Genomic DNA, 27,225 nt, shown 5'->3' on the forward strand with positions numbered 1-27,225 from the left:
GGGGGCGAGTGGAGTTTGTGATCAAAGCACAATAGTATATTGGCGCCAGATGGAAAGTAATTTCCTGCAGGTGATATAACAAGTTACGCGTGATCCCATTACAATAATCTCGCTAGCTAACCTTGGGCGCTTTCGCCCCATGGTGGCAGCTTTCTACCCTAAACTTTTTTCTAATCCATTTATGTAAATATATGGAATTCTTGACCGTACTTCCCCACATAGCTTTATCAGACACCGACTTAAATTAGCATGTTTTATATGTTCAAGAAAATTAGATGAAGAGATGGAGAATTTCATCAGAGAACTGGAATCTATAAATAGAATCAAGTGGAAATAATAGAACTATAGCATTCTAATTACTGCAATTAAGAATTCAATGGATTGGTTTAATAACAGATTAGACTTAGCAAAATAAATTATTAACTGGAAGATCAGTAGAAACTCTCCTGATTGAAGCAGAGAGATAAAAGTTTAGAAAATATAGGTAAGAGTGTGAGAGGGGCGCCTGGGTGGCTCAGTCGGTTAAGCGTCCGACTTCGGCTCAGGTCACGATCTCACAGTTCGTGAGTTCGAGCCCCGCGTCGGGCTCTGTGCTGACAGCTCAGAGCCTGGAGCTTGCTTCACATTCTGTGTCTCCCTCTCTCTGCCTCTTCCCTGCTCATGCTGTGTCTCTCTCTGTCTCAAAAAAATAAATAAACATTAAAAAAAAAAAAAGAGTGTGAGAGCCATCTCAGACTCAGTGAAAAGGTCTCACACACATGTAATTGGAGTCTCAGCAGGAAAGGACAGAGAGAATATGGAGGGGCAAAAGCAATATTTGAAGAGATACTGGCCAAGAATTTCCCAAAACTAATAAAAGTCATTAATCCAGAGCTTCAAGCTCTATACACCACAAGAATAAATGAAAAGAAACCATACCTGGGCACATCATAGTAAGATTTCTAAAGGAAAAAGCCCAACCAAACAACAACCAACAGAGAGAAAATCTTAAAAGCAGTGAGAGAAAAGATACATATTATCTTCAAAGGAGCAAATATGCGACTGACCCATTAACTTTTTACTAGATGGGAAGGAATCCAGAAGACTGTAAAGGACACCTTTAAAGTGATGAAGACAAATAATGACTAGTCATTTAGAACTCAATACCAGTGAAAATCTCCTCCAAAAATGAAGTTGAAATAAAACAAAATTTGTCAGTAGCCAATTGGCACTAAAATAGTAAGAGTCATTCTTCAGGCAGGAAAAATGATCTCGGATATCAGCAAGGTAAGCAGGAGTGAATGAAGAGCAACAAAAACAGGAAATAAGTGGGTAAAACTAAATGAATATTGAGTATTTAAAATGATAATTTTATGACCAATGGCCATAGCGGCAGTGTTCAAAATACGTCGTGCATGGATTTTGTGTAGTATTGAGACTATGCTTCCCACAGGCTGCTCCTTGCCAATGACTGAAAGAGGCAGGGAGACTAAGGAATTCCTGGGATCATGGGAATCCTCCAATGGCCGACTTTGGGTCAAGGAACCCCTGGTAGGCTTGCAAAGCTTTTCTTAGATGGTGTGGCATTCTAGGACACTTCCAACTCAACTTTTCTTCCCTCTCAACTTTCCAAACCCAGGTTGAGACTTCCATCATAATCTAGCTTCCTCCTCATTTTCTCTCACAGGCGTTTTCCCTCATAGTCATTTTCCCTAATAAAGTCCTTGTACATTTAACCATATGTCATGGCATCTGCTTCTCAGAAGACTCAGACAAACACAGTAGAATTAAATGTCTGAGCATAGCACAAAAGACCGGAGGCAGTAACTGGAGTTAAAGTGTTGTAAGGTCCTTGGGTTAATGGATAATTAATTTAAGGCAGACTGTAATAAGTCAAGAGAAACTAACAAAATGATAAAAGAATGTATAATCAACAGGGGAGAAGTAAAATAATAAACACTTGAAAAATTCAAGAGGGCAAGGAAGGAGAAAAAAGGAAAAATAGCTGGCATAAATAGAAAACTAAAAATATAACGGTTGATTTTGTCCTACATGGAATTTTTCTTTTTTTAAAGCATTTTTTAACGTTTATTTATTTTTGAGACAGAGAGAAACAGAGCATGAGCAGGGGAGAGGCAGAGGGAGACTGAGTCTCTCAGATACTGCACTATATGGAATTTTTCTTAATGGTTTCTAGCATTGATGTCCTTTGAGAAAGGTCGTTTTTACTATGCTGTAAATGGTTATCTTTTTTTAAAGTGTATTTAATTTTGAGAGAGTGAGTGTGTGAGAGTGTGTGAGAGAGGGGAGGGGCAGAGAGAATGGGAGAGAGAATCCCAAGCAGGCTCTGTGTGAACACAGAGCTTGATCTCACGGACCAAACCGAAATCAAGAGCCAGACGCTTAACTGACTGAGCCACCCAGGTGCCCCCAGAAATGATTATCTACATCTTATATTTATAACTTTATTTTGCAAATTTAAATTATGATGATTCTAGAATCATTCTAAAATAAAGTATGAATTAGGATTCTACCATTTTCCTCACCACTCAAATGATTATCCAGTGATCCCAGTACTAATGATTAAATGGATTATCTTTCTCTACTGATTTGAAATGTCAACCAACTTGATCAAATTAATTCCTCAGTAAACCCATGTGTAAATTAGATGACTGTATTTGTCCAGTTTTGTTTAAAACAGTGTAAGTACACACAGTAAGTACTCAATACTTGTTGTATGAACAAAGAACAAAATGAGGGAATTTGCAATACTGTTTTTTTCTTTTTATGTGGTAGGACAAGGATATCTTCACTACTCTGCTCTTTCAAAATGTTCCTGACAGTCCTTGATTGATCATTTTCCAGATAAATTTTACAATAATTTTATTCAGCTTCTCCTCCCAAAACATTCTTTGAGGTTTGGCTGGAATTGAATCAAAACTATAGATTATTTTAGGGGAGGATTGACATCTAATAATATTGCCTTCCTATTCAAGAACAAGATATGGCTGTCCATTTATTGAAATTTTCTTTTGTGTTTCTAAGACTTGTGTAGTTTTATCCAGGTTTTCCATATTGACTTTTTTTGTTATTAAATCTTTTGTGAAAACTTGTTCTATGCTAGACTTGAGATCACATAGCAGCAGATATGATTGATATGGTCTGTGACCTTCTGGAACATAATAACTAGTGGAAGGTAGGACACAGGCAAGTAACAGATAGTATTTTTTGCTATTTGGTCATTTTCTAGTCTTTACCATGTTGCAGTGTACATCTTGGTTTATTAAGTTTTGTCTGCATTTCAAAATTGTTTCTTTTTTTAAAAAATTTTTTTAAATGTTTATTTTTGAGAGAGAGAGAGAGAGAGACAGAGCATGAGCAGGGGAGGGGCAGAGAGACAGAGAGAAAGAGACAGAATCCAGAAGCAGGCTCCAGGCTCTGAGCTGTCAGAACAGAGCCTGATGTGGGGCTCGAGCTCACAGACTGTGAGATCATGATCTGAGCGGAGGTCGGACGCTTAATGGACTGAGCCACTGAGGCACCCCCAAAATTGTTTCTTTAGGATGGATTGTAGAAGGGAAGCAGGACCTATAGTATTTGCAATCTTAACCTAAACAAGAAAACAGTTCTCTAGTTCCCTTCTATAGAGCCTAATTAAATTGTTCTCTAATTAGAACATTTTTTCAAAATTTCAAATTGTTATTATTTTATTGTATGTTGATCTTACTGTGACTTTCCTCATTGAAATTGTTAGTTCTAGGAGCTTTTGGTTTTTGTTGTTGTTGTTGTTGGGCAGATTCTCCTTTGGGTGGATTCCTTGGGATTTTCTATATAGACTATCATATCATCTGCAAATAGGGACAGTTTTAGTTCTTCCTTTCCAATCAATATACTTTTTGTGTCTTTTTATTGCCTTATAGTTCTGGCTAGACCTTCCAGGATTATATTGAATAAGAATGGTAAGAGCTGACTTCCTTGCTTTATTCCCAGTCCTAGGGGGAAAGCATTTAGTCTTTTTATCATTTTTTTAATGTTTAGTATTTATTTTTGAGAGAGAAAGAGACAGAGTGTGACTGGGGGAGGACTAGAGAGAGAGAGAATCTGGAGCAGACTCCAGGCTTCGAGCTGTCAGTGCAGAGCCCGACTGGGGCTCGAACCCACGGACCACAAGATCATGACCTGAGCTGAAGTCGGATGCTTAACCGACTGAGCCACCCTGGTGCCCCAGTTTTTTTATCATTAAGTGTAGTGTTAGCTATAGCTTTTTGTAGATGCTTAACTTTATCATGTTAAGGAAGTTTCTCTCCATTTCTTGTTTGCTGAGAGGTTTTGTAATGAATAGATGTTGAAGTTTATTATTTTTTTGTGTGTCAATTGATATGATTCTCTTTCTTCTTCAGCCTGTTAATATGGTAAGTTACATTGATCTTCACATATTGAACCAGCCTTGTATCCTTGGAATAAACCCAGTTTGGTTGTGGTATATAATTCTTTTTATGTATTGCTGGGTTGTGTTTGCTAATATTTTGTTATGGGTTCTTGCATCTATATTTATGAGAGATATTGGTCTGTCTTGTTTGTTTTGTTCTGTACTGCCTTTGTTTGGTTTTGACATCAGCCTAACAGTGAATCAGGAAGTGTTCCCTCCTTTTTTATTTTGTGTAAGAGACAGTGTAGAGTGCTGTCAATTCTTCCTTAAATATTTGATAGAATTCTCCAGCGAAACTATCTGGGCCTGGGTATTTCTTTTCTGTGGGTTTTTAAACTACAAAGTCAATTTCTTTAATAGTTATAGGGATATTCAAATAATCTGTTTAATACTGAGTGAGTTTAGGTAATATGTGCTTTTCAAATAATTGGTCCATTTCTTCCAAGTTGTTAATTTATGTGCATAGAGTCGCTCATAGTATTCCCTTTTGCTTTTAATGTCTGCAGGGTCTGTCATGATATCCCTGTTTCATTCCTGATATTGGTAATTTTGTAATTTTTGTCTTCTCTCTTTTTCTGTCAGTGTAGCTAGAGGTTTGTCAATTGTATTGATTTTTTTCAAAGAACCAGATTTTTGTTCTGTTGACTTTCCTTTATTGTTTTTTCTTCTTTCAGTTTCATTGACATCTGCTCTTATCTTTATTATTTCCTTCTGCTTGGTTTGGGCTTTTCTCTTTTCCTAGTTTGTTAAGGTGGGAGCATGAGATGCAATGGACAAAATTTTAAGTTTTTCCTCAATATTTTATATTTTTGGCTGGTAATGTGAATGGAATATTTTTCTATTATATTTGCTAAGTAGTTGTTTTTTATCTATAAAAATTGTTGAGTGTTTTCATTTATTTAAAGGAACACCTCACTGATACTCTATTGAATTGGTAATTTTAAAATCTGTCCTCTAGGGGGGCACCTGGGTGCCTCAGTCAGTTAAGTATCAACTGTTGATTTCGGCTCAGGTTGTGGTCTGATGGTTCGTGAGATTAAGCCCTGCATCAGACTCTGCACAGAACCTGCTTGGGATTCTCTCTCTCCCTCCTTCTCTCTCAAAAATAAATAAACTTAAAAAAAATCCTTCAATTCCATCCTCTTTGGCTTTTCGAGTATGTAATTATGTATCAGTGGTCCTACTTCCTTTTTCTAGTAGAATTATACTTTTAGAAATATAAATTTTTTCCAAGCATATAAAACTAGGAGGTCATAGAGGAAAATTGGGGAGAGACTTTCTAAAAAAAAGACCTCATTTTAGTCATACACCAGCTAGCCAGTGAACCAAAGATTGCAGAAAGCTGTGATGGATGGTAGGAGTAATATTCTAGTGTGTGTGTGTGTGTGTGTGTGTGTGTGTGTGTGTGTGTGTGTGTGTGTAAATAACACATCTTCTTTATCCATTTATCAGTTGATGGACATTTGGGCTCTTTCCATATTTGGCTATTGTTGATAGCACTGCTATAAACATTGGGGTGCATGTGCCCCTTCAAAACAGCATTCCTATATCCTTTGAATAAATATCTAGTAGTTCAATTGCTGGATCATGGGCTGGTTCTGTTTTTAATTTTTGAGGAACCTCTGTACTGTTTTCCAGAGCGGCTGCACCAGTTTGCATTCCCACCAGCAGCGCAGAAGAGATTTCTTTCTCTGCATCCTTACCAACATCTGTTGTTGCCTGAGTTGTTAGTGTTAGCCATTCTGTGTCAGTTGGCCATCTGGATGTCTTCTTTGGAGAAGTGTCTATTCATGTCTTTTGCCCATTTCTTCACTGGATGACTTGTTTTTGGGGTATTGAGTTTGGTAAGTTCTGTATCGATTTTGGATACTAACCCTTTATCTGATATGTCATTTGCAAATATCTTCTCCCATTCTGTTTATGCCTTTTGGTTTTGCTGATTGCTTCCTTCGCTGTGCAGAAGCTTTTTATTTTGATGAGGTCCCAGTAGTTCATTTTTGCTTTTGTTTCCCTTGCCTCCAGAGACGTGTTGAGTAAGAAGTTGCTGCGGTCAAGGTCAAAGAGGTTTTTGCCTGCTTTCTCCTCTAGGATTTTGATGCCTTCCTGTCTTACACTTAGGTCTTTCATCCATTTTAGTTTACTTTTTGTATGGTGTAAGAAAGTGGTCCAGGTTCATTCTTCTGCATGTTGATGTTCTGGTTTCCCAACACCATTTGCTAAAGAGGCTGTCTATTCCATTGGATATTCTTTCCTGCTTTGTCAAATATTAGTTGGCCATACGTTGTGGGTCCATTTCTGGGTTCTCTATTCTGTTCCATTGATCTGAGTGTCTGTTTTTGTGCCAGTACCATACTATCTTGATGATTACAGGTTTGTAATATAGCTTGAAGTCCAGAATTGTGATGCCTCCAGCTTTGCTTTTCACTTTCAGGATTGCTTTGCCTGTTTGGAGTCTTTTCTGGTTCCATACAAATTTTAGGATTGTTTGTTCTAGCTCTGTGAAGAAGGCTGGTGTGATTTTGATAGGGATTGCATTGAATATGTAGATTGCTTTGGGTAGTGTCAACGTTTTAACAATACTTATTCTTCTAATCCATAAGCATGGAATAGTTTTCCATTCTTTTGTGTCTTCTTCAATTTCTTCCATAAGCTCTCTGATCTGTCTTCCCTTATAGATTAAAGACTTTTTTTTCCCCTTGTTGCTTTCATAATCTTTACTTGTCTGTGTATTTTGTGAATTTGACTATGATATTCCTCGTTGATGGTCTGTTTTTGTTGAATCTAATGGGAGTTCTCTGTGCTTCTTGGATTTTGATGTCTGTGTCTTTCCCCAGGTAAGGAAAATTTTCTGCTGTGGTTTGCTCACATAAACTGTCTACTCCTTTTTCTCTCTCTTCATCTTCTGGGACTTCTATGATTCAGATGTTATTCCTTTTTAATAAGTCACTGAGTACTCTAATTTTTGTATCATGCTCTTTTGCCTTAGTTTCCCTCTTTTTTCTGCTTCATTATTCTTCATAATTTTGTCTTCTATATCGCTGATCTGCTTCATCCATCCTTGCCGCCGTGGCATACAACTGAGATGCAATCTCAAATGTATTTTACTTCTTTTGTCTCCGCAGAAAGGGATTCTCTGGTGTCTTCTATGCTTTTTTCAACCCCAGCTAGTATTCTTATTATCATGATTCTAAATTCTGGTTCAGACATCTTGCTTATATCTGTGTTGAGTAAGTCCCTGACTGTCATTTCTTCCTGTTCTTTCTTTTGGAGCGAATCCTTCATTTTGTCATTTTTGAGGAAGAAAAATAATTAATAAAAAAATTAAAATTAAAAAATTAAAAGCAACACAAAAAATCAAATAAAGGAAGCTAGATCCTAGGTGCGTTTTGGCCTGGTTTTTGAAAGAAGCTTGATAGAATAGAGAAAAAAGGGAAAGAAAAGAAAAAAAAAGTAAGAAGTGTTAAAAAAAATTTAAAAACGTATACAACAAAATAGAATAAAATGAAATGAGGAAAGTAAAGTGGAATTTAAAAAATTACAAAAAATAAAAACTATAGCAAAAAATTTTTAAAAATTTTCAACGGGAAATAAAAATAAAATGTTCTCTTTCTGTATCAAATAATAAGAAAAAAAAATATGGAACACTTCACAAATTTGCATGGCGTCCTTGCTCAGGGGCCATGCTAATCTCTGTATCATTCCAATTTTAGTATATGTGCTGCCAAAGCGAGCACTTAGATGTGTTGCTTTAAATGGCTATTTTCTTGTACCACTTTTCTTTTGATAATGAGAATTTCCTGTTTGAAAGCTTTTAAACCTATTCTGAAAGTCTTCCTGAAAGATTCTTTTTGAATTGTTAACTGTGGTTACCTCCAACTGAAATTGGATGAGGGAACTTTCACTTCTTTACATTCGCAGAGCTACGTATCTGTGTCAAAGTGCATCAATATCAATCTGTCTATCTCTCTATTTCCTAGGACAGTGCCTGGCATTTAGTAGATGCTCAATAAGTATTTGTTGGAGGAATGAGAACTAAATAGAGAAAAGTCTCATTTTTGTCTTTAGAGAATTTATAATCTAATGGCAGGGATAGAAGCTATACGTGCAAAAAATCAAGAATGCTTATATGAAAGGAAAAGCTTATTTCAGTTCATCTTAATGGTAAATTTTAATTTGAAGGAGTTTGGGGGAAACTGGGTGGCTTAATCTGTTAAGCGTCTGACTCTTGATTTGCCCAGGTCATGATCTCACCGTTCATCTGCTTGGGATCCTCTCTCTCCCTCTCTCTCTGCACCTCCCAAGCTTGTACGCTCTCTCTCTTTCTCTAAACATAAATACTTTTTTAAAATGAAGTAGTTTTAATTTGATTCAGGGGGAATTGAGAGTCAAATTTTAGGGAAGAGAATTATGACATGTGAGTAGAAGATATTTGGGCTACATTTTGGAGGACTGAATTGTGTAAGGGGGTAAGATTCTTCATCTTTCATGAGGTAGTTAGATCCTGAACCACATCTTTGAGCATGGATATGTATAGCAAGGAGCAGAGATGTCCGAAGGCATGATGGCTTTTTAAATTTTTTGGTGGAAATGCCTTGCAAATATGGAATTCTGAGGCTCTCTGTAACCATGGTCATGTTGTGTTGGCTAAAGAGATAAAATAGTTTCTTTTTCTAAAATAAAAAACTCCTGGGGTGCCTGGGTGGCGCAATCGGTTAAGCGTCCGACTTCAGCCAGGTCACGATCTCGCGGTCCGTGAGTTCGAGCCCCGCGTCAGGCTCTGGGCTGATGGCTCAGAGCCTGGAGCCTGTTTCCGATTCTGTGTCTCCCTCTCTCTCTGCCCCTCCCCTGTTCATGCTCTGTCTCTCTCTGTCCCAAAAATAAATAAACATTGAAAAAAAAAATTAAAAAAAAAAACTCCTTAAAATATCAAACTTTACATATGAAAGCAGAAAACAAAATATAATGCCATCTGTCTTATCACACACAATGGACATTTAAATATTTTAAGTAGTCCAGCAGATTTATGTTCATTAAAATCCCACTAACTAATAATGTGTTTTGTTTCCTTCATTCCTACTCAGGTTACAATTCACACTTTCAGATAAGAGTATTAATATCAGCCACAGAAATTACAGGAAAAGGAGTATTTTATTTTATAAAGAACGCCTTGTATAATACTGAAAACCAAGCACTGTATTCTTTTAATATTTGGTTCCCAGAATGGATAGGCTCAGATGATAGTTACTGATATTGTCAGTTCACTGCTAACTAAATACACCTTAAAAACTTTTGTAAGGGCAACGAGATTGAGTGTATTTTGCATTTTTGATTCCTTCTTAGGAAGTTACAGATTTTACCTGATAGTAATGGTTTTGAGATTTAGTGTGTTTTATATTTTTTAAGAAATCTTCCTTATGATAGTGGAATGAGACTAATAGTTATGATACAAGGTTTGTTCGTAGTCAGTCTCTAATTTATCCCTATCCCAATATCTAATTTATCCCAATATCTCATGTTATATATTATCAACAGAGAAAGCAGTTCATGATTGCAGCATGTCAACCTGCAAATTCATATGTATTTGATGATTTTTAAAATGATTTTCCTAGGAAATATAACTTTTGAAACAATGATGGAAATTCTCCGAGATAAACCAAGTGGCATTAATATGGAGGGAGAATTCCTGACCACTGCAAGCATGGTTTCTATTTTACCTCAAGACTCCAACCTTCCTTGCATTCACTTCTTTACAGGGACTCCTGATCCTGAGAGGTAAAGTCACAAAATACTGTAAACCAACAAGGGGTCAGGGGCTAGGATAGTCATCAGTCTGTTGGTGATTTTGCCAGGCTAACTTTTTCTTACACAAATATGACAATAATTTTTGGATCTATTTTCTGTTCAGGTTGTAGGCTGCCATTTACATATGTGCATTCCTGCCATAACTATTCTCATTTTTTAGGACAAAAATGTTAATAGTTTCTTGTCTGCAGTTATCCTTACTCTCTTTGGCCAAATATATTTAAAATTGCCAAGAAAAGAAAGTAGATGGTTTTCTTTTGCAGATTTCAGTATTATAATATTAGATGGTTAAGAATACTAAGAAGATTAAATGATGTAGTTGTGCTGGATTTAGATGGTTACTTATCTGCTCATATCTAGAAAATATATGCCTGTAAAACTTAAACTATCAGTAGTTGAAGGTATATCTAAAATTGGATTTTAGATATGTTAAAATTGTCTTAAGTCATTAGTGTCTCTCATAGAACTTAATGCACATTACATTGAGAAATGATCTTATATTCTCTCAGTGTTGTAGTCTTTCATGTTATTAAAGATCATTTCGAGAAGATGGAGTGAGACTTGAGGACACTTTATTAATACTGCTGCTGTGATTTCATTCCAGATCCTAATCCTCAATGTCTGTAACATTGAGGATTGTTCTTACCCTTCAACTATGGAGTTTTCAGTAGAAAATGATGGACTATAATTTCACTGGACACTGTTTCTGTGCCAGGCCCTTCTAACTAGAGGGAATCTTAGAAGATTTAGCATAATGCTAAATATTTTCCTATCCCCACTATCCCCACAAGCCAACTCTATGACTTTTTCTTCTAGATCTGTTTTTAAGCCTTTCATATTTGTGCCAAATGTTTCACAACTATTGGATACCAGTTCACCAACATTTGATCTTGAAGACCCAGTTAAAAAGAAACCACGTTTTCAGTTTAAGCCTGACAGAAGACACCCACTCTATCAAGAACATCAACAGGCATTGGAAGTAATAGACAAAAAGGAGGTATGATTAAATTATATTCTCTGTTTTATCATTAAGAACAGTTTAAAGTGTGATTCAGTCCACATTTTGAACTTTGGAACTTCACCTTTCTTTCCTTGCTTCATGTAAAAATAGGTTTAAAAATAGTTTAAACTCTCTCTCTCTCTCTCTCTCTCTCTCTCTCTCTCTCTCAAAAATAAACAAACATTAAAAAAAAATAAAAGCTTTTAAAAATAAAATAAAAATAAAATAGTTTAGATGTTTCAATTATAGTAGAGCTCAAACCAAAGATTTAAAATAATGGTTAAGAATGCACTATGAATCTCTTAGAGAAATTTAGTATATTAAACATAATAACAATACCTAACATTTATTGGGCACTTTTTATACACTCAGCACCATGGTATCATTACACAAAATAGAATATTTTATTTAATCTTCAAACCACTTTATGAGGTAAATACTATTGTTATCTCCATTTCACTGATAAGGAATCTCCATTTACTGAGACTTAGAGAGTTTAAGTAGCTTGCTTAGTTTATATCTCACACCAAAAATTACAGAGCTACTGGAGGGCAGTTAACATCTCTTACATACAAAATGTTCTTAATCAGATAGCCTCAGATTAATTTTTATTGGAAATGCTTAACACTCCTTAGACTTAATAATAATGATGAATTGGAGTCTTTTTTAAAAAATGGTAAGTGCTGGGGCGCCTGGGTGGCGCAGTCGGTTAAGCGTCCGACTTCAGCCAGGTCACGATCTCGCCGTCCGTGAGTTCGAGCCCCGTGTCAGGCTCTGGGCTGATGGCTCAGAGCCTGGAGCCTGTTTCCGATTCTGTGTCTCCCTCTCTCTCTGCCCCTCCCCCGTTCATGCTCTGTCTCTCTCTGTCCCAAAAATAAATAAACGTTGAAAAAAAAATTAAAAAAAAAAATGGTAAGTGCTTATTCTTTTTAAATGTAAGCAGTATAGAAGATGAACATCATCCAAAATCTCATCTCTAGAAATAAGCAGATATATTTTTGGGCAGACAGATTGACAAATAATTTTCTAATATCTATACCTCTTCAGCTTTCTTCCCTCTCTGCCCCAGAAATAAAATATAGATTAGAAGGAAATGGAAGAGCTAGCTGGAGGTTTTTTACAGAACCATCAACTGATTCCCTCCAGGGAGGAAAAGATTGGCCATCTTGTACCTTTCCACACCTGTTTGTACCGGCTCCCGATTTCTATTGCTATCATTCCTTTTACTTCCTCGAGATACATACATTTACATTCTTTCTACACAAAATGCAATGTATCAGTTGTCTTCCAGGTAATTATTTATTTACTTTTGTCTGTAGTATGTTTGCACGGTTGCCATTCCCCCACCCGCTTTGCTTACACTTAAAGCAGAGAACTCTGTCTAGACCTCCTGTTTGCTGGGGATTCTTGACACTTGCTTTATCTTGGACTACTTTGTTTTCACTTGTAACTTACAGTGTAAACACTTGTTGTAGGTAGCCGGTGGCATGGAATGAGAGGCAGGCAAGTTGTTCTAGGGGCATTAAGTACGCTGATGAGAGCCCAGTCTACCGGCCAGTGGTGTCATCCATTGTGTGGGCTTGGCTTACACTCCTGACTGAGCACAGTCCTGGGACAAATGAGCCCCCTGGTCCTTCTTGCCTTTGCTCAAGTTCCTCAGTGATATGTTTCAAGAGATATGTCTGCTCTGGAGGGATTTTCCCTCACTTCTCCCTGAGCAGCCTCCACACTGCCACTAATCGCTTACTTAGTTCTCAGCATTGTCAGCTTCCTTTCCCCTCAATACTGTTTCTGGAAGGTTGGTTTTGTAGACGTATTATTAAATGCTTGTTAAATTAAAATGCTGATTGACATTTTTCTAAGTAATATTGAAATTAAAATGTAAAAGCTGTTAGTATTTTAGGCTTTATTTAATAGCCATTAAATGTTGATTGACAACAGAAAGTAATGGAGAAACCATAGAACCTGAAGGAAGAAGTGTCAAAGAGCTGGATTCTAGTCTACTTTTTTACACAAAATGTTAACATTAGTTTTAGGTGTACAATATAGTGATTGGACAAATCTATACATTATGCTATGCTCACCCCACGTGTAGCTGCCATCTGTCACCATACAATGCTATTACAATACCATTAACTATATTCCCTATGTGCCTTTTATCCCCATGACATTCATTCCATAACTGGGCACCTATATCTTCCTCTTCTCTTCACTCATATTGTCTACCTCCTCACCCCCTGTCATCTGGCAACCATCAATTTCTTTGTTCTCTGTATTTATGGGTCTAATGCTGCTTTTTGTCATTTGTTTTGTTTTTTAGATTCCACATATATTATGCAGAATGATGTGATATTTGTCTTTCTCTGGTTCTAGTCTATTTTTATGACTTAGGGAGAGTCAGTGCTACTGGTAGTTTTAATGTATGTTTCTTGATTACTGATGAGGTTGAAAAGCTTCTCAGATGTTTATTAGCCATTAGTATTTCCTCTCAAATGACTTGCCTGTTCTTTTCCTTAGCCTGTTTTTCAATTGTTGCTTGGTTGTTTTTGTCTTTTGCCTCAGAGAGGCAAAACTATATGAATTTTGAGTCTTTGTCATATTGCAATTTTTTATCTCAGTTTATTGTTTATTTAACTTTTTTTTCAGACAGAAGTTTTAAGTTAAGTCAATTACATTTGTTAGTCTTTTCCTTTAAGGCATCTTGATTTCATGCTTCTAGAGGCCTGCTTCATCTCAAAATAAATATAACTTCTGTATTTTCTTCTAGTATGTATGTGTGTGTTTGAAAAAAATACTTAGTTCTTGAATTTTTCTGAAATTTCTTTCTATTTTTTCATGTTTATTTAAGAGAGAGAGAGAGCGTGTGGGAGGAGGGGCAGAGAGAGAATACCAAGCTCCGCATTGTCAGCGCAGAGCCCAACGTGGGGCTGGAATTCACGAACCCTGAGATCATGATCTGAGCTGAAATCAAGAGTCTGGTGCTTAACTTACTGAGCCACCTAGGTGCCCCTGAAATTTATTTTTGTGTATGTTATGAAGTAGGGATTCTAACTTTGTTTTCCAAGAGGTGACCAATTATTTCAATACCATTTATAGACAAAATATATTTTTTTCTCACTAATATGTAATGTAGTGTTTCATCAGAAAAAGTTGATCCAATTTGATTTTAAAGTCCATGTTTAGATTAAGCATCTTTGTTTTGTGGAATTCTGCCCTACAATGGTTCAAATTTTTAAAATTATTCTTACTTTCTAGTAACTTTCTTCTTATATATTTTTTCTCTCAGTACCTACCCTATAACTGGTCATGGTAATTCACCAATAACTTAAAAATTCCTTTATTCTATATGAGTAATGACCTTTCCCCCGATTCTTGAAACAGGGAGGAATCATAGAGAAAATGTCTTTTTTGGTTGTTCTTTCCCTTGAATACTACTGTTCTTTTTCCTTTGTTTAATCTGATAATATTGATTTTAAATATAGAAGATCCACCTTCATAAAAATATCTTAGCCTCATTTTTCAGCAACCTTCCCCAGACACAATATCATAATTTCAATGGTCCTGTAAATTTTTCTTTTAGGTTTCTTGCTTATAGACTAATCCTATGCAATTATGCTTAATCTTTTCTACTAAAAATACCTAATAAATTGAAGTTAATCCATTAATTCAGTATAGAACAAAGATTTTTCCTGAAGAATTTCATTCCGTACTATATCTAAAGAATGAGAGGGGAACCAAACTAGAAGTAGAAACAGAATGAAAAAAAAAAACTTGTCTGTAGAGTGGTTTGGAATTTGGTTAGACTTACGTGTGTGTGTATTTACTTATTTTTATTTTTTCATTGTTCAGGAAAAAGCCAAAACTATGTTGGACAACATGAGGAAACTGGAGAAAGAACTATTCAAAGAAATGGAATCAATTCTTCAAAACAAGCATCTTGATGTTGATAAAATTGTTAACCTCTTTCCCCAGTGTGCAAAAGATGAAATTAGAATTTATAAGTCAAACATTAGTTCTTAGTGTCATATAAATGGTCAAAAATCTTCTCAAAGTCAGAATCTATCACCTTGGTAAATGATATAACCTAGTTTGAGTAGATCTGATTTTTCTTTAATAGCATTTACCTAATGGCCTATTAAAACTACACATAGTCTTGCTGAAATATTGAGAAAGAAAATAACATTGGAATTAGGCACATATAGGTGCTTGCTTCGGCAGCACATATACTAAAATTGGAATTAGGCACATATATCATGGAATAGCCAGGAGTTATTTCAGGTATTTGTGTGTGTGTGTGTGTGTGTGTGTGTGTGTGTGTGTGTGTGTGTATGTGGTTTTTTTCCAGCCATAATACCTTTCTAAAAATTACAATAATTAGATATTCAATTCTGCATAAAGTATGAAATATTAAAATAATGAATAGATTTATATTTAGTATAGTTATGTATTGTCCTCAAATAATTTTCTCAATTACAGCAAGAAAGTAGATTTTTCTTTAGTAATGGAAAATATTGTTTCTCAAGTAATGAGTTTTTTCTCATTAAGCAAATATTAATCATCTCTAACAAAATTTTCTAGATTTATACATTGTCTTATTACAGTGTATTAATCCTGCAAATGTACTTTTATTAGACACAAACATGCTTTTTGTCAAGACTTGGCACCAGTGAGCTTTTAGCTTTAATTATCAAGCACTTTTTCAGCCATGCACCCTTACAGGCTTTTACGGTAATGTTTTTAGAAGAGCTTGTCTGGGGGATTAGAAATGGGATAAGGGAACCAAGACCTCAGGAAATACTGTTTCTGTGTCTTGAATCTTTCTCAAATTTTATTTCTCTTCACTCAGTGAAAACAGCAACAGGAATGAGATAGTGGCAATGAAATAGAATTATTAGTGTATTATGAACATGAAGAACATTATAGTGCATAATGTATTATGAACATTATTAATAAGTAATATTTACCCAAAGTTTATAAAACTTTGTTAAAGTTACATAGAAATTACCAAGTAAGACTCAAAGTTGCAACTATAAAACAAAAGAAGAATCCAACTCAACATTATTTATTGGTTTCTAGAAATATCTATTTTAGGTTTTTTATTATATTATCATATTTATTGGTTGCTATCATTGTAATTAGGATTATTACTAAAGTAGTGGATGATTAAAGAAAATTTCTTTTTTTTAGTTCTCTCATAAAAACCATAATCTGCTTAGGGGCGCCTGGGTGGCTCAGTTGGTTGAGCGTTCGACTTCGATTTAGGTCATGATCTCGTGGTTTGTGGGTTCGAGCCCCACCTTGGGCTCTGTGCTGACAGCTCAGAGCCTGGAGCCTGCTTTGGATTTTGTGTCTCCTTCTCTATCTCCCTCTCCCCTGTTTGCGCTCTGTCTCTCTCTGTCTCTCAAAAATAAATGTAAAAAAAAAAAATTTAAAAACCACAATCTGCTTGATTTTGCTTCTCTAATACAGAGCTACCATTACAAAAGAAAAGAGATTTGTCTCAAGTACTCAGTTAATTATGTGTTTGCTTTACATATGGTTCAGTGAAAGCCTCTCCCCAAATCATGAAGACCTTTGGCCAACCCCCATACACCTCCTTTCTCTCTCTTAATATATGGGGAAACTAAGGGTAAACAGACTGTTCATTTATCCAGGGGCACATACTTGAATCTTATTTCTCTCCCTGGGGCTCACATGTTTTCTCTTCCTCCTTTCATACTACCCTAGTCTCAATTAGCACTGTCTCTCACCTGGACAACTGCAGTGAACTGTTCTACACCCATTTTTGTTTTTTTACCTCCGTTCACATGGGTCACTGCAGCAGAGTGATCTCTTGGGAATGTAAATCTAATAATACATTTCCTTCCTAAAACTTTTTAAGAAAATATTTTTTTATAGCTGTTTTAGGTTTAAAGCAAAACAGCAGAAAGTACAGAGTCCCTGCATACATCCTGTCCCACCTCCAACTCCCCCCCCCCCCCCCCCCCCCCCCGTCAACATCCCACACTAGAGTAATACATCTGTTACAATTGATGAACCTACACTGACATATCATCACCCAAAAGCCATAGTCTACATTCGGGTTCACTCATTGTACTTTCTATGGGTTTGGACAAATGTTTAATGACATGCATTAGTGAGTATTATACAGAATAGTTTCACTGCTTTAAATATCTGTACTCCACCTATTCATCTCTCCCTCCCCCTAATCCCTGACAGCCACTTACCTTTTTATTATCTCCGTAGTTTTGCCTTTTCTAGAATGTCATATAGTTGGAATCATACAGTATATAGCCTTTTCAGATTTGCTCTTTAACTTAGTAATATGCATTTAAGATTCCTCCATGTCTTTTCATGGCTTGGGAGCTCATGTCTTTTCAGTGCTGAATAGTATTCTGGATATTTTGATTGCGGATACCCAGTCATAAAACCATAGGTCCTACTGAAGGACACCTTAGTTGCTTCCATGTTTTGGCAGTTATGAATAAAGCTGCTATAAACATCTATGTGCCAGTTTTTGTGTAGACGTAAGTTTTCAGTTCATTTGGATAAATACCAGCAGCATGAGTGCTGGATGGTATGGTAAGAGTATGTTTAGTTTTGTAAGAAACTGCCACACTATCTTCCAAAGTGACCATCATTTTGCATTCCACCAGCAACGAATGAGAGTTTCTGTTGCTCCACATCCTTACTTCTCATTCGGTATCGTCAGTGTTCAGGATTTTGGCTATTCTTACAGATGTGTAGTAGTATCTCATTGTTTTAATTTGCATTTCCCTGATGACTTATGTTGCAGAGCATCTTTTAATATGCTTAACTGCCCTCTGTATATCTTCTTTGGTGAGACACCTGTTCAGATATTTTGCCCAATTTAAAAATCAGGCTGTTCATTTTCTTATTGTTGAATCTAAAATTCTTTTAAAAAGTCATTGAGATAAGTCCCAGTCCTTAAGAACTATCAATGAGATCTTGCTGATCTGCCCATCTGTATCTTATTATACTTTTTCTAGGTTTTTTTGTTTTGTTTTGTTTTGTTTTTCATAATCCCCTTTCTCTCTTTCACCCATCCCCCCACCCCCCTCCCCTCTGGCAACCACCAGTTCCTTCTCTATTTAAAAGTCTGTTTGGTTTTTGTTGTTGTTGTTGTTCCTTTGTTTTGTTAAATTCTGCACATGAGTGAAATCATATGGTATTTGTCTTTTTTATTTCACTTGGCATTATACCTTCTAGGCCCATCCATGTTGTTGCAAATGGCAAGATTTCATTCTTTCCTATTGCTGAATAATATTCCATTGTATATGTGCACCACAGTTTCTTTATCCATTCATCTATCAATGGACACTTGGGTTGCTTCTGCATCTAGGCTATGTAAGTAATGCTGCAATAAACATAGGGGTGTTTTTGTTTTCTTTGGTTAAATACCCAGTGGTGGAATTAGTAGGTCATATGGCAAATCTATTTTTAACTTAAAAAAATGTTTAATTTATTTTGACAGAGAGAGGGGAGGGGAGGGGCAGAGAGAATCCAAAGCAGACTCCATGCTGTCAGCACAGAGCCTGATGAAGGGCTTGAACTCACAACCCATGAGATCATGATCTGAACCAAACTTAAAAGTCAGACTCTTAACTGACTGAGCCACCCAGGTGCCCCTCTATTTTTAACTTTTGAAGGAACCCCTGTACTGTTTTTGCAGTGCCTGCATCAATTTGCATTCTCACTGACAGTGTAAAGGAACCCTTGTACACTATTGCCTTTTTAAAAAGCTTTTACTATGCTGCTTTTTTTTTTTTTAAGTTTATTCACTTATTTTTGAGAGAGAGAGAGAGAGCACAGGTGGGGTATGGGCAGACACACACACACACACAGAATCTGAAACAGGCTCCAGACTCTGAGCTGACAGCAGAGAGCCCAAGGCAGAACTCGAACCCATGAACCATGAGATCATGACCTGAGTTTAAGTTGGATGCTTAACTGACAGAGCCGCCCAGGTGTCCCTGGTCTTTCGGGGTTTTTTAATGTTTCAAGTTTTTATTTAAATTAGCTAACATACAGTGTAACATTAGTGAGAATTCAGTGATTCATCACTTACATATAACACCCAGTGCGCATCACAGCAAGTGCCCTCCTTAATACTCATCATTTAGCCCATCCCCCACCCACCTCCCTCCGTCAACCCACGGTTCTCTAAAGTTAAGAGTCTCTTTCATGGTTTGCCTCCGTATCTTTTTTTCTCCTTCCCCTATGTTCATCTGTTTTGTGTCTTAAACTCCACATATGAGCGAAATCATCGTATTTGTCTTTCTTTGGCTTGTTTCGCTCACTACACTGCTCTTTCAAATCCTTGAATGTGCCCAGCTCCTTCACAATGGCTGTGCCCTCTGCTTGCACCATTCATTTCATGTCCTCCTTTTTATGTAAGTAGTTGTTTTTATCCTCTAGAATTTTGCTGAAGCAGGAGTTCCTCAGGAAAGTTTTCCCCATACCACAAGGTCAAGTCTGTTGTTACGTACTCTCAGAGCCACATGTGATCCTGATCACAAGTGTAATTATATGTTTCACATCGGTTTTTCACAGTAAAATAGAAGCTTTATGAGGTTAGGAACCCCACTATCGTGTGCTCAGTATTCAACATTGTGTTGGCACAAGTTAGAGGCTCAATAAATATTTGTTAAATGAACATTGAAGTGCTGATGGAAATAATGTACCCAGTCCTCTGTAAAGTTGAGCAAATTATTTAGACAATCTATCTGTACAACTTGGTAACCTTTGTTAAGTCTCAGGTCAACCTGTTGCTTTTTTGCATATTCAAAATGGGAATAATAACTCCCTAAAGACTGATATTATTATAAGGATATGTGAATTAATTAAGAAAGTTTAGGAGACTTTCACTATGTAAATCCAATATGGTATTTGGGTTTTGGTAATTGTGTGGGTAATTAATGCCTTATAGTATATTTTAGAAAATTTAAGACTTCCTTTTTTTTAAATGTTTATTTTTGAGAAAGTGAGAGAGACAGAGCGTGAGCAGGAGAAGAGCAGAGAGAGAGAGAGAGGGAGACAGAATCCGAAGCAGGCTCCAGACTCTGAGCTGTTAGCACAGAGCCCGAGCCTGAGGCGGGGCTTGAACCCATGAACCGTGAGATCATGACCTGAGCTGAAGTTGGGCGCTTAACTGACTGAGCCACCGGGCACCCTGAAAATGTAAGGTTTTCTTAAATTTCAGGTGTTTCTTAGGAATAAAAAATATAGTTTTTTTTGAAATTAAGCCTTTTTTTTTTTTGGTTAATCCTTCAATGGTATGGTTTATTATTTACCATGATATAATAAACCAAGGGAATAACCAATAAACTGAGTACTTTAAGAGTCTCATGCTCTACTGACTGAGCTAGCCGGGAACCTTAAGCTGAGTACTTTAGAGAAAGCTAGTTTGTTTGATCTTTGTTGAAAACATCAATTTATATATTAATCTTCAACCAAAAAAACTTTTATTTTTAATTCCAGTACAGTCAACATACAGTGTTATATTTGCTTCAGGTATACAATAGACTGAGTCAACAATTCCATATATTACTTAGTGCTCATCAAGGTAAATATGCTCTTAATCCCGTTCACCTGTTTCACCCACCCCCCACCCCCATTCCCCCTCTGAAAATGATCTGTTTGTTCTCTATCATTAACAGTTTGTCTTTTGGTTTCTTTTTTGTTGTTGTTTTGTTTCTTAAATTTCACATATGAATGAAATCATATGGTATTTGTCTTTCTCTGACTTAGTTTGCTTAGCATTATACTCTCTAGATACAACCATGTTGTTGCAAATGGCAAGATTTCATTTTCTTATGGCTGAATAATATTCCATTGTGTATACACACACACACACACACCTTTTTTTTTTTTTTTTAACGTTTTATTTATTACTGAGAGATAGAGACAGAGCATGTGCATGGGAGGGGCAGAGAGAGGAGGAGACACAGAATCCGAAGCAGGCTTCAGGCTGAGCTGTCAACACAGAGCCCCTTGTGGGGCTCAAACTCACAAACTGCGAGATCATGACCTGAGCCAAAGTCAGACGCTTAACCAACTGAGCCACCCCGGCGCCCCTACCTCATCTTCTTTATCCATTCATCTATCAATGGACACTTGTTGGCTATTGCAAATAATGCTGTAATAAACATAGGGACACACATCCTTTCACATCCTTTCAAATTAGCATTTTTGTATTCTTTGGGTAAATACCCAGTAGTGCAATTACTGGATCATATGGTAGTTCTATTTTTAATTTTTTTCTCTGTTTTTAATTTTTTATGGAACCTCCATATTGTTTTCCACAGTGGCTGCACCAGTTTGCCTTCCCACCAACAGTGCAAGAGGGTTCCTTTTTCTCCACATCCTCACCAACACTTGTTGTTTCTTGTGTTTTGATTTTAGCCATTCTGACACGTCTGAGGTGACATCTCTTTTGATTTTGATTTCAATTTCCTGATCATGAGTGCTGTTGAGCATCTTTTCATGTGTCTGTTGGCCATCTGTATGTCTTCTTTGGAGAAATGTCTCTTCATGTCTTTGCCCATTTTTAATTGGATTGTTTTTTGATGTCAAGTTGTATAAATTCATTTATATATTTTTGGATACTAACCTTTCATTGGATATATCATTTGCAAATATCTTCTTCCATTCAGTAGGCCTTTAGTTTTGTTGATCAACCAAAAATTTTACCCTAGAAATAATTATTCAGCCTAGAGTTTTGGAAATTTAGTTCCTACTTGTAACATTTATGAAAAATAGGTTCTACAGAGTGAGTGTGTTCTTTTCTTAATTAATTACTTCAGGCTTTTCTCACACCAATCATAGAAATGTATCATTCCGCATTTTCCTGAAGAATGGTGATGATATTTCTGATCCTGAACTGTGTTTCCAACCATCAGACATCACTTGACTACCTATGCCCAGTGGTCTAAAGTAATTTAATATTTAACATCATATTAGAATTGATGGGGCAAACACTATTCTGTATAGCAAACATGTAAAATAATAGTTTTACATCTCTCTTGCTTTTAGAAACTGTCATTAGTCATTATTCTTAAAATGCCAAGCACACTTTACCTTATTCTGAAAATATTGAAGTTTAAACAAAAGCTAGTCATGGAATTATTCAGAACAAAGAAAAGAACAACTGACCGTATTGAATATTAGCCAAAAAGGGGTAGATTTGTTTTTTTAAGTAATCTCTACACCCAACATGGGGCTTGAAACTCACGACCCCAAGATCAAGAGTCACCTGATTTACTGACTGATCCAGCCAGGCACCTAAAAGATTTTAGATAGATTTTAATCAAAATTCTATCAGATAATTTTCCCAGCTGTGACCTTGCATATTAAAAATTATGAAATATGTGAAAAGGACTCCAATGTCATATTGATTCATTAATAAAAAGTGCTTACTGAGTGCATAATTGGGCAAGGCCCTGTGCAGATAGATCCCAGAAGGTCACGAAGAACAGAACAATCTCAGGAGACCCATTTAAGAAAACAGTGAAAACTTACAGAAAAGACCTCTACGATGGCTTCTGCGTTTTTCAGATTACTCAAAGAAGATGTTGGCAATGCAAGTTAAAATAGGTATTTTATTGAGAAACTTGCTTTGTCAGTGAGAGTAAAAGTTACAAATATTTTCATTTAATAAAATTAGCATATCCATAACCCTAAAAATATCCCTTAAAAGCCTTTGTTATCTGAAACCGCAGATCATTCTGATCCAGGGTTTTCTCTTAGTGTTTCCCATGGAAAAAGATGCTGCTTATTCCCTTCATGCAAATAATAGAACAGGTGTAGTATGATTTGTTCACAAAACAAATTCTCCAGTTTGAGTTGCCTGCATGCATGTGAATTAATATCCGTATTGTTGTAACTGTGAAAGTCTCCTGGTATAACAATGAGGCTTTATGCTTACTCCTGAGCGTTCTGAGAGTTATAATATGGTCATAAAAAAAAAAAAAAAAAGTCTTGCAGCAAGACATTTCTGCTGAAAAAAATCCCCATTCCCTAGTCATAACGTAAAGTTGGTACAGGTTAATACTACACAATAAAGTGTAATTTACTTGTTAAATACACTAGGCTTCCATGCAGGTTTTTAAAAAAATTACATATTTGTTGCATTAAAAGAGCAATGATTTAAGTCTATAAATTATTTTCTAAATGGCTTTTACATGACACACTAAAAGTATGAGAAAAATAAATACTAGAAACATAGTTTAAATAAGGTAAACCAGCACTGACACCTAATAATTAAGTAGAGGTTCAAAGGTCATGTGAATAGATCTCTTTTTAATTTACTGAAGATAAAGCTTATCGGAGGGCAACACTGAATAACTTTCAAGTTTGTAGATTTTTTATACATGGACACTTTAAGAAGACTAAATTCTAGATGTAAAAGTAGGGTGTTAGGCTTAACATTTTTAAATCTTGGCTTGAACTATATAGCTTTTTCTCTTTAACTGCAGGGAAGAAGGGAATGGGGCTATCCTTCTGCACTGTGGTGCTTTATGCAAACACCAGAATCGATACATGGCAACAGATTTGTTGATAAAATTTAAACAAATCTGCTGAAATTATTTGCAGTACAAATGTTAAAGATTATACCTCTGTGGATGGATTTTGGAGATAATATTTATGGTGGTTCTTATTTGCCTCCTAATGACACAGATTAGTACTTTGGATAGAAAATCAGGAAAAGATGAACTTAAAAAAAATATTGCTTCTAGTTTTTAAATGAGTACTATTTGTTAAGAAAATGGGGAAAATAGAATAAGAAGGTCTTTTATCAGAATCATTAAAATTCTTTTTCAGGAGGTGCTATCAATAAGTGCAAAGTTGTCATAATTTAAGGTCCATTTCCTGCCAGCAATATACCTGCCAAATTTGGCAATTTAAAGCAATAATAAATTGGATGTTCGTCTTGAAATTATAGCAAACGGCTGTGGGGAGCAATGTTTTAAAATGTTGGCATAACCAGTTTATAGTAATTATTATATTTATTATCAGAACTTTACATTTTGATTTGGTTTTCTCTTTTTCCTGTCAGTTTCCTGTGTGTTTTACAAACACACGAAGTCACAGAATGTTAGCATGGGGTGGGAACACACCTCGTCAAATTTTACAGAAGAGGCAACTGAGGTTTGGAGAGGTTACGATTTGCCCAAGGTCAAATAAGCTAATAAGAAACAGATCTGGGGCCAGAATATGGCCCAGGGTTGTCTCCTTCACAATTTAGGTCTTAGGGGATGGGGATGAATGCTCGATCTCTTTATATCTTTCCTGTGGGGGAGTGTTGGCATTAACAGCAGGAGGACTCTGTTCAGGACTCTTTTGAAGAAATCTGTAAAACAAGTACTCATCCCGAAATTCATACTCATTGGTTATGTGTTGGATGACTCCTCCTTGCACCAGCCTGTCTCCATATATCACAGCTTCCCCACGGTCGGAGGCAAGGCCGACTTCAATGAGCCAGTTCACCAGGTCACAGCCACAGAAGGTCCCAGTAGATGTCTTTGCACCACACCTGTATGTCAAAGGAATGATTCACCCATATGTTCTGTAAACCTGGTATCAGCACTGCATGATAGAGGACAAGCAAGGAAAAACAGGAGACAGGGAAACACAGCATGATAGTTAAAAGTGTGGCAGGAATGAAACTCTTCTGAATATAAAGGGTTTGTTAACTCATCCGACCCTAGAAAGACCCACCAGGAAAAAAAAAAATGCCGATAATGCTTGTGAAAACAGAAACATGTAAAAAAAAAAAAAAAGAAAAAAGAGACAGTGTAAATGCATCTACAAAGAAGCATTCTTTTTTATAGTAGCTAGCTGGCTATAACCAGATCTATTCTGTAGACAGTTGAATATTACTTATTTTATGATATACTCTTAGGTATAATAAGTAATTGAATAGTCTCAGGAACATTAAATGATATGTTTTTACGAGCTCTTAAAAAGTGACTACTTTCACTAAACTACTCAAATCTCACTTCATTATTTTCTGTTTATCACACTGCCCACAAATAGTCTTTCTTCTTGCCTTCATCAGCAAGGCAATCTTACTGATATTTGTCAGGAATTCGGCGCATTAGGAAGGAAGGAAAGAATAAGTGTGATCTGTCTTGCCATAAATCTAAGGTCTTTAAAATGTGCTTTGATTATGAATCTATTTCTTGATTATTTAAAATTTGTCTTCCTAATGCAAATGTGGGGTGCCTCAGGTACGAATAAATAAACAAGAGGAAGAGAAGTGTGAAAGAAGCAATTAGATGAACTCTTAATATTTTCATACAAATATGCAATAGACAACATGAATCTGTCCACAAGCATCAGTCAAGCTGTAAAACCTAAAGTGCTTGACAACAGGAAACAGTGGATGAAAATCAAGACGAGATGAGAAGTAAGTGACAAAAATTTTAAAGCGTTTAACCACTAATGAATATAGAGTTTCACATAGAAATTAGAGAAGAGGCTAATATCCATGAAGGATCTTCTCAAGTACATAAGTCAAAATGTTTTAACATCAGTAGTTTGCTTAGTAATAAGGTATCTTAATTTATGCTTTACAACTACAAACATCACCTGGAATATTATGACCTCTGTCTGATCCTTCTCCCTGCTTGCTGATTTTTAATTTATAGCCCAACACCTTATATCCCTGACACCAACTGGAGAATATTTGCTTCCTGATGACTGATCAGGCAGCTACAACCACAGCCCACAGAACTGCACAGAGTGGCAGAGAATGTGCCACCCTACAGGTCACAGGGCAGCACCACTACCAGCCAGCGCGCATTCGGCCGTCTGGGCGTGAGGCAGCCTGCCAACTGCAAGCGCTGTGCTTCCCACCTACGCAATCACAGTGGGCCTGGCAGAGCTGACGTGGAGCACCCTTTGTTCATCTCATCTCATCTCATCTCATCTCATCTCATCTCATCTCATCTCATTTCATTTCATTATTATTTGTTGAAGTTTATTTATTTATTTTGAGGGAGAGAAAGAGAGCACAAGCAAGGGAGGGGCAGAAAGAAAGGGGAGAGAGAGAGAGAGAGAGAGAGAGAGAATCCCAAGCAGGCTCCATGCTGTCAGCGCAGAGCCCAAGGTGGAGTTCGAACCCACAAACCGTGAGATCATGACGTGAGCTGAAACCAAGAGTCAGGTGCTTAACCGACTGAGCCACCCCATCCAGGAGCCCCCCTTTAATTTTAAGAAGCAACTGTAAATTGTTGAAACTGTCCATTAGTGGAACTTTGAAATAATTTTGTTTGGCTCTTTAGCTAACTTTTCTTCATAGTTTACCATTTCCAGAAACCGGGCTAGGACCCTCGTACAGATTTTGCTATCCGATTCAAAAACATGCTATCTAATTTTAAAGAAGAGGAAAATTAAGGTTTAGACAACTGAACTTGCCCAATGATGTCACATAGCTAATAAGTAGCAGATTCAGGAGCTGACTTCTAGTATCAGTGCCCAGTGAGTCCCCTTTCCACTAACTGTCCCAGGCTACCTGTTTCTAAACAAATATAGTGGCATAGGATATGTGTACATATATCATCCTGAATGGCAATTTCAAATTGGCGGCTATAGACATAAAAGGACAAATTTCATTTCATTTTCTTGACAATGTCATTAATAATATGAAATAACATACCACTAGGAGATGGAGAATAGAAAGTCACTTCTAAATCCAGTGTATCTCCCGGTTTTGTGAGAGACACTAACGGCCAACATGAAGTGAATGTTAATATTTTACTACATTTTCGTTCATTCTAAATTAGTTTTCACATTTTATATGGAAATCGGAAGTTCTATAACTTCTAAAAAGTGTAAGAATCTTACATATGCTGTTTTAAAACAATTTTTTTTAACATTTATTTATTTTTGAAAGACAGAGAGAGACAGCATGAGTGGGGGGAAGGGAGGGGCAGAGAGAGAGGGAGACACAGAATCCGAAGCAGGATCCAGGCTCTGAGGCTGTCAGCAC

At 36.4% G+C, this 27,225-nt stretch overlaps 2 protein-coding genes and 1 non-coding gene across 7 annotated transcripts in view; 1 reads left to right on the top strand and 2 right to left on the bottom strand.

Moving 5' to 3' along the window:
- SCRN3 (secernin 3) overlaps positions 1-15,638 on the top strand; it is a 32,900-nt gene extending 17,262 nt beyond the window's left edge. For 3 of the 4 annotated variants that reach the window (XM_023259471.2, XM_023259474.2, XM_023259472.2), the window contains 4 exons: positions 3,900-3,938; positions 10,018-10,180; positions 11,027-11,207; positions 15,060-15,638. In XM_023259471.2, coding sequence (XP_023115239.2) covers positions 3,900-3,938; positions 10,018-10,180; positions 11,027-11,207; positions 15,060-15,230 — 554 coding nt within the window. In that variant the 3' untranslated portion in view covers positions 15,231-15,638. The remainder of the gene's footprint in view (positions 1-3,899; positions 3,939-10,017; positions 10,181-11,026; positions 11,208-15,059) is intronic. The other variant, XM_023259473.2, reaches the window with a different exon arrangement.
- Positions 8,039-8,142, bottom strand: LOC111562041. The gene has a single exon (XR_002745101.1). It is a non-coding gene; the product is annotated as a U6 spliceosomal RNA (small nuclear RNA).
- Positions 15,639-22,811: 7,173 nt separating the features above from the next.
- GPR155 (G protein-coupled receptor 155) overlaps positions 22,812-27,225 on the bottom strand; it is a 47,940-nt gene continuing 43,526 nt past the window's right edge. For both annotated transcript variants that reach the window (XM_003990880.6, XM_019838276.3), the window contains exon 16: positions 22,812-24,765. In XM_003990880.6, coding sequence (XP_003990929.2) covers positions 24,474-24,765 — 292 coding nt within the window. In that variant the 3' untranslated portion in view covers positions 22,812-24,473. The remainder of the gene's footprint in view (positions 24,766-27,225) is intronic.

This window comes from Felis catus, chromosome C1 (assembly GCF_018350175.1).
Source record: "Felis catus isolate Fca126 chromosome C1, F.catus_Fca126_mat1.0, whole genome shotgun sequence".
NCBI lineage: Eukaryota > Metazoa > Chordata > Mammalia > Carnivora > Felidae > Felis > Felis catus.